This window comes from Pan paniscus, chromosome 5 (assembly GCF_029289425.2).
Source record: "Pan paniscus chromosome 5, NHGRI_mPanPan1-v2.0_pri, whole genome shotgun sequence".
Classification (NCBI taxonomy): domain Eukaryota; kingdom Metazoa; phylum Chordata; class Mammalia; order Primates; family Hominidae; genus Pan; species Pan paniscus.
Window position 1 is genome coordinate 45042928 of NC_073254.2, and position 13484 is coordinate 45056411.

A 13484-nucleotide genomic window follows, 5' to 3' on the forward strand; every position below is an offset into this window, starting at 1 on the left:
ATTCAACCCACTACATCTGGCTAAGCTAATATTTCCAGAATGGCAATCCATCAGTGCACCCTAGGTTACAATCCTCATTCTCATTCCCAAATAAACTCAACATATTTGGACATTTCTTTGATGTCTTTTTTTTTTTTTTAGGTTGAAAAATCTGGTATCAGAAGTGATCCTGAAGAAAGATTACCTTTGGAAGAGACTTATGCTGAGTTCATTGCTTGATTTCTTGCCTCTGTTTCTGAACATCTTTTGAGAGCAAAATTTACTTTCTAGAAAGATGGGTATGTGTCGACCCTTTAAAAGCTGTTTGGGCTATTGTCGCCATTCAATGAGAGACTTCAGTCTCCCCAAAGAGAAATTATCTGTTGTCAGGATAAACTGGTACATGAATAAACAAAATTGCCATTAGGGGTCGCACCAGTCTCAAGAAAAATCTGGAGAAAATGGTCACAGGATGGACAATTAGATCACAGGCTGCCCACTAAGTAAAAACAAAAATCCTATACTAGGCACACTATTAAAAAACAAATCGCTCCAACCTCTACCATTTCCTCACAGGGATTATGGAATTTTTCTTTTGCTGTCGAGAAATTAATAAGAGGCAGAACAGGATGCCAAAATTCCAAAGCATCCAATATAGGCCCTCTTCTGGGACTCCTGTAAACTATATGGTCAAAATTTATGGTCGGTGGCTCATGCCTGTAATCCCAGCACCTTGGGAGACCAAGGTGGAAGGATCGCTTGAGCTCATGAGTTTGAAACCATCCTGGGCAACATAGCAAGAGCTCATCTCTATTTTTAAAAATTAAAATAAATAAGGAAAGAAAAAAAATTAAGGTCCTCTCCTGTGTACGTTTTGAAATCAACGGGTAGAGTACGCCAAAGTTAATTTGGATCTTCAATGGCCGTCCTTGGGGCCTTTTCAGTTCCCCAAACTTGTCTTCCTTAAAACAAAACTAGAAGACCATGGTCCTAAAATTAAACAATGTGAATGGGAGGCTTAGTTTACTTGGTACTTCAAAGTTTCATAGTGCATTCGGGATTCAAACATTGCCTCCCTCTAAGATTCTATCACAAAATTAACTGAGACCAGCAAACAGTTAAGGAAGGACAACAAGGCTTTAGGGCCCCAGATTCTTTCCTCTCCAGAGGAGAGATTTCCTGTTCTCTTTCCTCTGTTCTTCTGTATCCACCTTTGGCTGAATTACCTTTCCCTCCAATTCCTCAGCTTCCACTACCCTTGAACCTGGACTGTTAAAACTTATCCCCTTAATGGCCGGGCACCGTAGCTCACGCCTGTAATCCCAGCACTTTGGGAGGCTGAGGCAGGCAGATCACGAGGTCAGGAGATCGAGACCATCCTGGCTAACACGATGAAACCCCGTCTTTACTAAAAATACAAAAAATTAGCCGGGCGTGGTGGCAGGTGCCTGTGGTCCCAGCTACTCAGGAGGCTGAGGCAGGAGAATGGCGTCAACCAGGAGGTGGAGGTGGCAGTGAGCCGAGATCATGCCACTGCACTCCAGCTTGGGCGACAGAGTGAGACTCCGTCTCAAAAAAAAAAAAAGAAAAGAAAAGAAAAGAAAAAAGAAGAAGATACTTGAACAAGCATATTGATAGCAGCACAACTGGTGATTGCAAAAATATGGAACCAGCCCAAATGCCCATCAATCAATGAATGGATAAAGAAAATGTAATTTTATATATATCTATATATATCTATATCTATATATAGATATAGATATATATAATGGAATACTACACAGTCATAAAAAGAAAGGAAATAATGGCATTCAAAGCAACCTGGATGGAGTTGGAGACCATTATTCTAAGTGAATTAACTCCAGAATGGAAAACCAAGCATTGTATGTTCTCACTTGTAAGTGGGAGCTAAGCTATGAGAACACAAAGGCTTAAGAATGATACAATGGACTTTGGGAACTGGCGGGGGAAGGGTGGGAGGGAGCTGAGGGATACAAGACTACACATTATGTACAGTGTACACTAATCAGGTGCTGGATGTGCCAAAATCTCGGAAATCACCACTAAAGAACTTATCCATGTAAACAAACACCACCTCTTCCCCAAAAACTATTGAAATTTGAAAATGTTTTAAATAAATAAAATTTAAAAGGATTAAAAATGGATTATTTGCTTTCAAAAAAAAGAAATCACCACTTGCACAGTTTTTATGTAATGTGAAATATGAATATCCACAATTACATGAAAAGCTGTTAAAAATAATCCTCCCAGTCCGGGCATGGTAGCTCACACATGTTGTTCCAGCTACTGGGAAGGCTGAGGTGAGAGAATCCCTTGAGCCCAGGAGTTCTAGGCTGCAGTGAGCTATTATGGTGCCACTGCACTCCAGCCTGGGTGACAGAGCGAGACCCTGTCTCTAAACAACAGCAATAATAATCCTTCCTTCCTGAGTCAGACGGGCATGGAGACGCTTCTGGAAGGAATGCCGCGATGGCTGCGCAGGGAGAGCCCCAGGTCCAATTCAAACTTGTATTGGTTGGTGATGGTGGTACTGGAAAAACGACTTTCGTGAAACGTCATTTGACTGGTGAATTTGAGAAGAAGTATGTAGCCACCTTGGGTGTTGAGGTTCATCCCCTAGTGTTCCATACCAACAGGGGACCTATTAAGTTCAATGTATGGGACACAGCCGGCCTGGAGAAATTCGATGGACTGAGAGATGGCTATTATATCCAAGCCCAGAGTACCATCATAGTGTTTGATGTAACATCGAGAGTTACTTACAAGAATGTGCCTAACTGGCATAGAGATCTGGTATGAGTGTGTGAAAACACCCCCACTGTGTTGAGTGGCAACAAAGTGGATATTAAGGACAAAAGTGAAGGCGAAATCCATTGTCTTCCACCGAAAGAAGAATCTTCAGTACTACGACATTTCTGCCAAAAGTAACTATAACTTTGAAAAGCCCTTCCTCTGGCTTGCTAGGAAGCTCATTGGAGACCCTAACTTGGAATTTGTTGCCATGCCTGCTCTCGCCCCACCAGAAGTTGTCATGAACCCAGCTTTGGCAGCACGGTATGAGCACGACTTAGAGGTTGCTCAGACAACTGCTCTCCCGGACGAGGATGATGACCTGTGAGAATGAAGCTGGAGCCCAGCGTCAGAAGTCTAGTTTTATAGGCAGCTGTCCTGTGATGTCAGCGGTGCAGCGTGTGTGCCACCTCATTATTATCTAGCTAAGCGGAACATGTGCTTCATCTGTGGGATGCTGAAGGAGATGAGTGGGCTTCGCAGTGAATGTGGCAGTTCAAAAAATACCTTCATTGTTTGGACCTGCATATTTAGCTGTTTTGGAACACAGTTGATTCCTTGAGTTTCAAATATAGACTGCTACAGTCACATCACAATATTCAGTGGTGAAATCTTGTTTGTTGCTGTCATTCCCATTCCTTTTCATTTAGAATCAGAATAAAGTTGTATTTCAAATATCTAAAAAAAAAACAAAATCCTTCCTTTTTCAACTCAATATTTGTGTAAGGCTAGATTTTTTAACATATACACTTCAATTAAAGTAAGAGAATGGCTGGGATGCAGCTGGAGGCCATAATCCAAAGTGAATTAATGCAGGAAAAGAAAACCAAATACTGCATCTTCTCACTTATAATTGGGAGCTAAACACTGAGCACACATGGACATAAACATGTGTATAACAGACACTGTAGACGACTAGAGTGGAGAGGGTGGGGACGTGGGTTGAAAAACTACCTGTGGGTACTATGTTCACTACCTGAGTGACAGGATCCATACCCCAAACCTCAGCATCAGACAACATACCCGTGTAACAAACCGGCACATGTACCCCCTGTATCTATTTTTTTCTTTTTTTTTTTTTTTTGAGACAATTTCACTCTTGTTGCTCAGGCTGGAGCGCAATGGCGTGATCTCGGCTCATCGCGACCTCCGCCTCCCGGGTTCAAGCGATTCTCCTGCCTCAGCCTCCTGAGTAGATGGGATTACAGGCATGCGCCACCACCCCCAGCTAATTTTGTATTTTTAGTAGCGATGGGGTTTCTCCATATTGATACGGCTGGTCTCGAACTCCTGACTGGGATTACAGGCGTGAGCCACCGCGCCTGGCCACCCCCGTATCTAAAATAAAAGTTAAAAATTTAAAAATAAATACATAAGAGAATGTATGCTATGAGCCAAGAATGATGCTTGCAAAATTTTGCAAGAACAACACTTATGAAAATGAAAAATAATCACTCTTCTTGTTACCAAAAATCTTGGTAGCTGCAGAAGGTGGGATCTTTCCTCACTGGGAGTCGCAGAGCCAATACATGAAACCAAAAGTGAGCCTTAAGCAGAGCAAGCTTTATTTCCTGCACAGGACTTGTAAAGAGGAGAGCAGCTCTGCCAAGTCAACTTCTCCACTAGTGAGGCGGCTAGTGAGGGGTGAGGGGGCTAAAATGTAGGATTGCTCTAATGAAGGGGTTGGGCATTAAAAGTGAGGGGGAGGAATATTCATATGTTTTATGGGAACAGGCAGTGAACTTCTCCAAACCGGTAATACCGCTTTCCTTTCGGTCCTTTTAGGACTTCTACTCATTGTCATGGAGATTGTCAACTGTCATGGCATGGATGGGAGCGCAATTTAGCCTGGAAACGGGATTACAATGAAGCATGAGGTCTTTTTGAAGTCATTTGGCCGGCTCTCTTGCTTGTAACGAGTCTCAGCTGGTTTGACTACAAAGGCAACTTCTTGAAGCAGATCCTGTTTTTTTGCTTTTGTTTTTGTTTTTTGTTTCTTGTTTTTTTCCCCGAGACATCGCACTCTGTCGCCCAGGCTGGAGTGCAGTGGTGTGATCTCGGCTCACTGCAACCACCACCTCTTGGGTTCAAGCAATTCTCCTGTCTCAGCCTCCAGAGTAGCTGGAATTACAGGCGCGCACCACCACATCCGGCTAATTTTTGTATTGTTAGTAGAGACAGGGTTTCCTCATGTTGGCCAGGTTAGTCTTGAACTCCTGACCTCGTGATCTGCCTGCCTCGGCCTACCAAAATGCTGCGATTACAGGCGTGAGCCACCGTTCCCGGCCTATACATTGTTTATTTTGGAAAAATTAAAAATTAGGTTTTTTTCATTAAAGATATGTTATTTCCGGTCAAGAGATCAAGACCATCCTGGCCAACATGGTGAAACCCCGTCTCTACTAAAAACACAAAAATTAGCTGGGTGTGGTGGCACACACCTGTAGTCCCAGTTACTCGGGAGGCTGAGGCAGGAGAATCGCTTGAACCCAGGAGAAGGAGGTTGCAGTGAGCCGAGATCATGCCACTGCAATCCAGGCTGGGGACAGAGCAAGACTCTGACTCAAAAAAAAAAAAAAGTTGTTTCCATTAACATGTAATGGGTTATTAATATTCTCTTAGATGAATTAATATTTTTAATATTTTGTTTTAATATCTTTTAATTTATATATGATAAAAATTGATACAATCCACAGAAACAAAATTTATTTGGGTCCTCACTAATTTCTTTTTTCTTGTTGCCCAGGCTGGAGGGCAATGGCACGATCTTGCTCACCGCAACCTCCTCCTCCTGGGTTCAAGTGATTCTCCTGCCTCAGCCTCCCAAGTAGCCAGGATTACAGCCATGCACCACCACGCCGGCTAATTTTTTGGATTTTTAGTAGAGACAGGGTTTCTCCATATTGGTCAGGCTGGTCTCGAACTCCCAACCTCAGGTGATCAGCCCGCCTTGGCCTCCTAAAGTGCTGAGATTACAGGCGTGAGCCACCGCGCCCAGCCAGGACTAATTTCTAAGAGTGTGCAGAGATACCGAAACCTAAAAGGTTAAGAACTGCTGATTGCTGGGAAACTCTGCAGTTTCCCGTTCCTCTCGTAACCTGGTCATGTGTCCTTCTTCCTGGATACTCATGACGCAGACTCAGTTCTCATTCCCAATGGGTGTCGGGTTTCTAGAGAAGCCAATCAGCGTCGCCACAACTCCCGACTATAAAGTCCACATCCGGACTCAAGAGGGTTTCAGGACTCAGAGGCTGGGATCATGGTAGATGGAACCCTCCTTCTACTCCTCTCGGAGGCCCTGGCCCTTACCCAGACCTGGGCGGGTGAGTGCGGGGTCGGGATGGAAACGGCCTCTACCGGGAGTAGAGAGGGGCCGGCCCGGCGGGGGCGAAGGACTCGGGGAGCCGCGCCGGGTGGAGGGTCGGGCCGATCTCAGCCCCTCCTCGCCCCCAGGCTCCCACTCCTTGAAGTATTTCCACACTTCCGTGTCCCGGCCCGGCCGCGGGGAGCCCCGCTTCATCTCTGTGGGCTACGTGGACGACACCCAGTTCGTGCGCTTCGACAACGACGCCGCGAGTCCGAGGATGGTGCCGCGGGCGCCGTGGATGGAGCAGGAGGGGTCAGAGTATTGGGACCGGGAGACACGGAGCGCCAGGGACACCGCACAGATTTTCCGAGTGAACCTGCGGACCCTGCGCGGGTACTACAATCAGAGCGAGGCCGGTGAGTGACCCCGGCCAGGGGAGCAGGTCACGACCCCTCCCCATCCCCCACGGACGGCGCGGGTCCCCTCGAATCTTCGGGTCCCAGATTCACCCCAAGGCTGCGGAACCCGCCCAGACCCTCGACCCAGGAGAGTCTCAGGCGCCTTTACCCGGTTCTTTTTCAGTTTAGGCCAAAATGCCCACAGGGTGGTGGCGACGGGGGCGGGGCTTGGTGGGCGGGACTGACTAAGGGGCGGGGCCAGGGTCTCACACCCTGCAGTGGATGCATGGCTGCGACCTGGGGCCCGACGGGCGCTTCCTCCGCGGGTATGAACAGTTCGCCTACGACGGCAAGGATTATCTCACCCTGAATGAGGACCTGCGCTCCTGGACCGCGGTGGACACGGCGGCTCAGATCTCCGAGCGAAAGTCAAATGATGCCTGTGAGGCGGAGCACCAGAGAGCCTACCTGGAAGACACATGCGTGGAGTGGCTCCACAAATACCTGGAGAAGGGGAAGGAGACGCTGCTTCACCTGGGTAAGAGGGTCCACAGGGCTACTCTCCCATCTCCTTCTTGGGCTAGGACTGTGCGCACAGCTGACAGACCTCAAACAGTAGAAGAAACAGGGATGGAGGCCAGAATACCACTCCTCCCTTGGATCAGGAGAGGGAGCTGTCACCTGAGGTACAGGAGATCCTATACCACAGAGTGACTCTCTTAAAGGGCCAGCCCTCTCTCAGGGGCAATTAAGGAATCTAGTCTCGCTGGAGATTCCATCCTTCAAATGAACTGATGAGCAGTTCTCTTTGACTCCCAGTATTAGGAATCACGGGGGAGTTTCTCTCGTGCCTGATTCTCAGCCCCACACCAAGAGTTTTTGGAGGTCTGACTCCAGTTTTTCTCAGTCACTCAGCATCCACACAGGCCAGGACCAGAAATCCATTTTCACCTTCTACCCTGGGCTATCTCATCCCGATTCTAGAACTTTCCAACGAATAAGAGGCTATCCCAGATCCCTAAGTCCAGGCTGGTGTCAAGGTTTTGTCCTCTTCTCCTACTATAATTGTCCTCTTCCTTCTCAGGATGGTCACATGGGTGCTGCTGGAGTGTCCCATGAGAGATACAAAGTGCCTGAATTTTCTGACTCTTCCCCTCAGAGCCCCCAAAGACACACGTGACCCACCACCCCATCTCTGACCATGAGGCCACCCTGAGGTGCTGGGCCCTGGGCTTCTACCCTGCGGAGATCACACTGACCTGGCAGCAGGATGGAGAGGGCCATACCCAGGACACGGAGCTTGTGGACACCAGGCCTGCAGGGGATGGAACCTTCCAGAAGTGGGCAGCTGTGGTGGTGCCTTCTGGAGAGGAGCAGAGATACACGTGCCATGTGCAGCATGAGGGGCTACCCGAGCCCCTCACCCTGAGATGGAGTAAGGAGGGGGATGGGAGGTCATGTCTCTTCTCAGGGAAAGCGGGAGCCCTTCTGGAGCCCTTCCGCAGGGTCAGGGCTGAGGCCTGGGGGTCAGGGCCCCTTACGTTCCCCTCTTTTCCCAGAGCCGGCTTCCCAGCCCACCATCCCCATCGTGGGCATCATTGCTGGCCTGGTTCTCCTTGGATCTGTGGTCTCTGGAGCTGTGGTTGCTGCTGTGATGTGGAGGAAGAAGAGCTCAGGTGGGGAAGGGAGAAGGGTGGGGTCTGAGTTTTCTTGTCCCACTGGGTGTTTCAAGCCCTAGGTAGAAGTGTGTCCTGCCTCGTTACTGGGAAGCACCATCCACACACATGGGCCTACCCAGCCTGGGGCCCTGTGTGCCAGCACCTACTCTTTTTTTTTGAGACGGAGTCTTGGCTCTGTCACCCAGGCTGGAGTGCAATGGCGTGGTTTCAGCTCACTGCAACCTCCGCCTCCCAGGTTCAAGCAATTCTCCTGCCTCAGCCTCTCTAGTAGCTGGGACTACACATGCGTGCCACCACACCCGGCTAATTTTTTTTTTTTTTGTATTTTTAGTGGAGACGGGGGTTTCACTATGTTGGCCAGGCTGGTCTCGAACTCCTGACTTTGTGATCTGCCTGCCTCAGCCTCCCAAAGTGCTGGGATTACAGTCGTGAGCCACCGCACCCAGCCGCACCTACTCTTTTGTAAAGCACCTGTGACAATGAAGGACAGATTTATCACCTTGACGATTGTGGTGATGGGGACCTGATCCCAGCAGTCACAGGTCACAGGGGAAGGTCCCTGCTGAAGACAGACCTCAGAAGGGCAGTTGGTCCAGGACCCACACCTGCTTTCTTCACGTTTCCTGATCCTGCCCTGGGTCTGTAGTCACAGTTCTGGAAACTTCTCTGGGATCCAAAACTAGGAGGTTCCTCTAGGACCTTATGGCCCTGCCTCCTCCCTGGCCCCTCACAGGACATTTTCTTCCAACAGGTGGAAAAGGACGGAGCTACTCTAAGGCTGAGTGTAAGTGCGGGGTGGGAGCGTGAAGGAGCTCACCCACCCTATAATTCCTCCTGTACCACATCTCCTGTGGGCTCTGACCAGGTCTTGTTTTTGTTCTACCCCAGGGAGCGACAGTGCCTAGAGGTCTGAGTCTCTCACAGCTTGTAAAGGTGAGATTCTGGGGGTCTGAAGTGGGTGGAGGGTGGGGCAGAGGGGACAGGACTGGGTTGTGGGGATTTTTTGATTCAGAATTTTTGAGTGTGTGGTGGGCTGTTCAGAGTGTCATCACTTACCGTGACTGACCTGAATTTGTTCATGACTATTTTCTTCTGTAGCCTGAGACAGCTGCCTTGTGTGCGACTGAGATACACAGCTGCCTTGTGTGTGACTGAGATGCAGGATTTCCTCACGCCTCCCCTTTGTGTCTTAGGGGACTCTGGCTTCTCTTTTTGCAAGGGCCTCTGAATCTGTCTGTGTCCCTGTTAGCACAATGTGAGGAGGTAGAGAAACAGTCCACCTCTGTGTCTACCATGACCCCCTTCCTCACACTGACCTGTGTTCCTTCCCTGTTCTCTTTTCTATTAAAAATAAGAACCTGGGCAGAGTGGGGCAGCTCATGCCTGTAATCCCAGCACTTAGGGAGGCCGAGGAGGGCAGATCACGAGGTCAGGAGATCGAAACCATCCTGGCTAACACGGTGAAACCCCGTCTCTACTAAAAAATACAAAAAATTAGCTGGGCGCAGAGGCAGGGGCCTGTAGTCCCAGCTACTCAGGAGGCGGAGGCAGGAGAATGGCGTCAACCCGGGAGGCGGAGGTTGCAGTGAGCCAGGATTGTGCGACTGCACTCCAGCCTGGGTGACAAGGCGAAACTCCATCTCAAAAAATAAAAGTTAAAAAATAAAAAAAGAACCTGGATCTCAATTTAATTTTTCATATTCTTGCAATGAAATGGAATTGAGGAAGCTAAGATCATAGCTAGAAATACAGATAATTCCACAGCACATCTCTAGCAAATTTAGCCTATTCCTATTCTCTAGCCTATTCCTTACCACCTGTAATCTTGACCATATACCTTGGAGTTGAATATTGTTTTCATACTGCTGTGGTTTGAATGTTCCCTCCAACACTCATGTTGAGACTTAATCCCTAATGTGGCAATACTGAAAGGTGGGGCCTTTGAGATGTAATTGGATCGTAAGGCTGTGCCTTCATTCATGGGTTAATGGATTAATGGGTTATCACAGGAATGGGACTGGTGGCTTTATAAGAAGAGGAAAAGAGAACTGAGCTAGCATGCCCAGCCCACATAGAGCCTCCACTAGAGTGATGCCAAGTGGAAATGTGAGGTGCAGCTGCCACAGAGGGCCCCCACCAGGGAAATCTCTAGTGTCTAGTGGATCCAGGCCACAGGAGAGAGTGCCTTGTGGAGCGCTGGGAGCAGGACCTGACCACCATCAGGACCCCAGAACTGTGGAGTCAGTGGCAGCATGCAGCGCCCCCTTGGGAAAGCTTTAGGCACCAGCCTGCAACCCATTCGAGCAGCCACGTAGGCTGCACCCAGCAAAGCCGCAGGCACGGGGCTACCTGAGGCCTTGGGGGCCCAATCCCTGCTCCAGTGTGTCTGTGAGGCAGCACATGAAGTCAAAAGAGATTATTCTCTTCCCACAGATACCTTTTCTCTCCCATGACCCTTTAACAGCATCTGCTTCATTCCCCTCACCTTCCCAGGCTGATCTGAGGTAAACTTTGAAGTAAAATAAAAGCTGTGTTTGAGCATCATTGTATTTGATTTGTGCATTTTGTGCCTTGTTCTTTTAATTTTTTAACCACATTCAAGCTATCCTTTGGCTTCCAATGCCATGGTCCACCCAGAACTGCATTCACTGGCCCGTGTTCTAGTTCTGGTCATGCCAACTTTCCCGTTTTCCTGGTGAATCCCTGTAATCACCTGAGTCTCATTCTGTCAGGTGATATCCAGTGAGAAGGCAACATGTGCGGTGAGAAAGCCCAGGGAGTCCTGGGTGTGAATTTTTACTTTGCCATTTCTTCCTGTGTGACACGCGGTGGGGCTTCACCTGTCTGGGCTCCAGTTCCTCATCTTGTACGTGGCACTGTTTTCTTGGGAGAGTCATTATAAAGCTAATATAAAGTACCTGTACTGTGGTTTGAATGTGTCCTCCAAAAAGCATGTGTTGGAAACTGAATCCACAATGCAACCATATCGGGAAGTGAAGCCTAATGGCTGGCTGGCCATGGAGGTTCCCACTTTATGAATGGATTAATACTGATTATAAAAGGGCTTGAGGTTGAGGCAAGTTCAACCTCTTGCCCTCACCCACTTGCCTTTACCAAGAGATGATACAGCAAAAAGACTCAACAAATGCTGGGGTCTTGATATTAGACTTCTTATCCTTCAGAACCATGAAATAGGCTGCTTTGCTTTATAAATTACTCAGTCTGTGTATTCTATTACAGCAACACAAAATGGGCAACCTGATACTTAGGTTTCAGTTAGTGGTAGATATTTTTATTTCAAGCATTCCTACTAGAGTATTAGTTTCTTCGTAAGCCCAGAATCTTTGCATTTTAGCAACAACAAAGAAGTCTTCTTTTTTTTTTTTTTTTGAGACTGAATTTCACTCTTGTCACCCAGGCTAGAGTGCAATGGCATGACCTTGGCTCACTGCAAACTTGGCCTCCCAGGTTTAAGTGATTCTCCTGCTTCAGCCTCCCAAGTAGCTGGGATTACAGGCACCTGCTACCACTCCCAGCTAATTTTTGTATTTTTAGTAGAGACAGAGTTTCATCATGTTGGCCAGCTGGTCTCGAACTCCTGATCTCAGGTGATCCACCCACCTTGGCCTCCCAAAGTGCTGGGATTATAGGCATGAGCCACCACGCTCCACCAGAAGTCTTAATTAATGCAAAGAAAATCCATCTATAGATTTGATGGAAATTTGGACGCCTATATCCTACTTTTTATCCCACTCCTATATACTACTCCTTATTAGTGTCCCAGAAAGATGAACTATTTTCCTTCTCTACTTGGTCTGCCCATTTCTACTTCCTGCCATATCGGCAGGCTATGTTTGCCTCACCTCAAAGATCTGCCTTCCTCAGTTTTAGATCTTAAATCTTTTTAAGCCAAACTCCAAGGGATCTTTAACAAATATTTATTGAACCCTTCCTGTGTTCAAAGAATGTTGTGAGGTCCAGGGTGGGACTAGGGGGCGAGAAAAGTTCCTGCGCTGAAGGAATCTAAGATTTAGTAACAATGAATAAACAGACTTGAAGATAACTATTGCGGTTAGTGCTGAAAGAAACGTACAAAATGCCAAAAGTCAAGGAGGAAACTATGTTTTCTAGGACAGTGGTTCCCAACATTTTTGGCATCAGGGACCGGTTTCATGGAAGACAATTTTTCGGAGGGGTGGTTTCGGGATGATTCAAGCGCGTTACATGTATTGTGGACTTTATTTCTATTATTACATTATAATACATAATGAAATAATTATACAACTCACCATAATGTAGAGTCAGTAGGAGCCCTGAGCTTGTTTTCCTGCAACTAGACAGTCCCATCTGAGGGTGATGGGAGACACTGACAGGTCATCATGCATTAGATTCTCATAGGAGCGAGCAACCTAGATCCCTCGCATGCACAGTTCACAATAAGGTTCACACTCCTATGAGAATCTAACGCCACTGCTGATCTGACAGGAGGCAGAGCTCAGGCGCTAATGCTTGGTCGCCTGCCACTCACCTCCTGCTGTGCAGCCCAGTTCCTAACAGGCCATGGACCGGTACCAGTCCATGGCCCAGGGGTTGGGAACCCCTGTTTTAGGAGACTTAGGTTTTTCTAAAGGAAAAAATGTTTGAGTTATGCTTTGAAAAATGTAAGACACCACTGTAGATGTTTTAATCAGGGAATTGGGTTATTACCGAAAAAAAATGTTGGAAGATGAAAGAGCAGGTTCTTTATGCCTCCTGGCTTGACCCTGGAACAATTTAGAACCAGCCCAGTGAGGCACGTACTCCCCATGAGGCCACACAAGAGCTGTGCTTTCTTAGATCTGGATCCCACTACCACATAGGGGTTCCTGGGCACCTGGACACCAGGGAAGAGGGGTCAACCAGGTCCCACTCCTCTGGCATGACACTCAGTGATTCAGTCAAGATACTGTTGGGAAAACAGCCCATGCCACGGGACTTCTCCATGGTCGGAAAAGTCTTGAATAGCTAAAAGCAAAACAGGATAGTTAGGCTGCATTATGTAGATAATGGTGACTCATGGGCAGGCCCTGCCTCCTTGGGCCATCGTATGTGAACAGATCTTTGTGTGATTATGGGATAATTCTGGGTTCTTTTCTCCATGTGCCTGTTCTTAATTGGCCCAGGAGAGGGAACCCAAGGGAAGGAGGAACCCAAGTGATCTTGTCCTCTTTTGACATCTCATTTCTAGCCACAAGGTTATGAATCGTAGATCTCCAGAAGTCAGTGGTCCTAGAGGAAAAAAGCATCTGCCATAGCAGCAGAATGACAGGG

General features: G+C 47.7%; 1 protein-coding gene and 1 pseudogene across 5 annotated transcripts; both read left to right on the forward strand.

The window, feature by feature from the left end:
* Positions 1 to 2454: 2454 nt before the first annotated feature.
* LOC100977389 (GTP-binding nuclear protein Ran-like) lies at positions 2455 to 3399 on the forward strand (annotated as a pseudogene).
* A 2502-nt stretch (positions 3400 to 5901) lies between these two features.
* Positions 5902 to 10718, forward strand: LOC100977055 (patr class I histocompatibility antigen, alpha chain E). Of its 5 annotated transcripts, XM_008959489.6 has the most exons (8): positions 5902 to 6113; positions 6244 to 6513; positions 6758 to 7033; positions 7655 to 7930; positions 8055 to 8171; positions 8926 to 8958; positions 9063 to 9107; positions 9273 to 10718. In XM_008959489.6, the coding sequence occupies exons 1-7, from the start codon at positions 6050 to 6052 to the stop codon at positions 9077 to 9079; spliced, it is 1053 nt and encodes a 350-aa protein (XP_008957737.2). In that variant the 5' UTR covers positions 5902 to 6049; the 3' UTR covers positions 9080 to 9107; positions 9273 to 10718. The 5 variants fall into 5 exon arrangements, with proteins under 5 accessions (XP_008957737.2, XP_063460844.1, XP_054969319.1 ...); XM_063604774.1 differs by having other exon boundaries at positions 5960 to 6113; positions 9063 to 10718; XM_055113344.3 differs by lacking the exon at positions 8926 to 8958 and having other exon boundaries at positions 5960 to 6113.
* Positions 10719 to 13484: the final 2766 nt, after the last annotated feature.

Bases quoted from the DNA above. Each gene is read 5' to 3' on its own strand.
- LOC100977055 (XM_014345288.6), top strand. From the start codon at position 6,057: ATGGAACCCTCCTTCTACTCCTCTCGGAGGCCCTGGCCCTTACCCAGA. The intron at 7,034-7,654 runs GTAAGAGGGTCC...TCTTCCCCTCAG, and splicing joins GGAGACGCTGCTTCACCTGG to AGCCCCCAAAGACACACGTG. The intron at 8,172-8,925 runs GTGGGGAAGGGA...TTCTTCCAACAG, and splicing joins GTGGAGGAAGAAGAGCTCAG to GTGGAAAAGGACGGAGCTAC.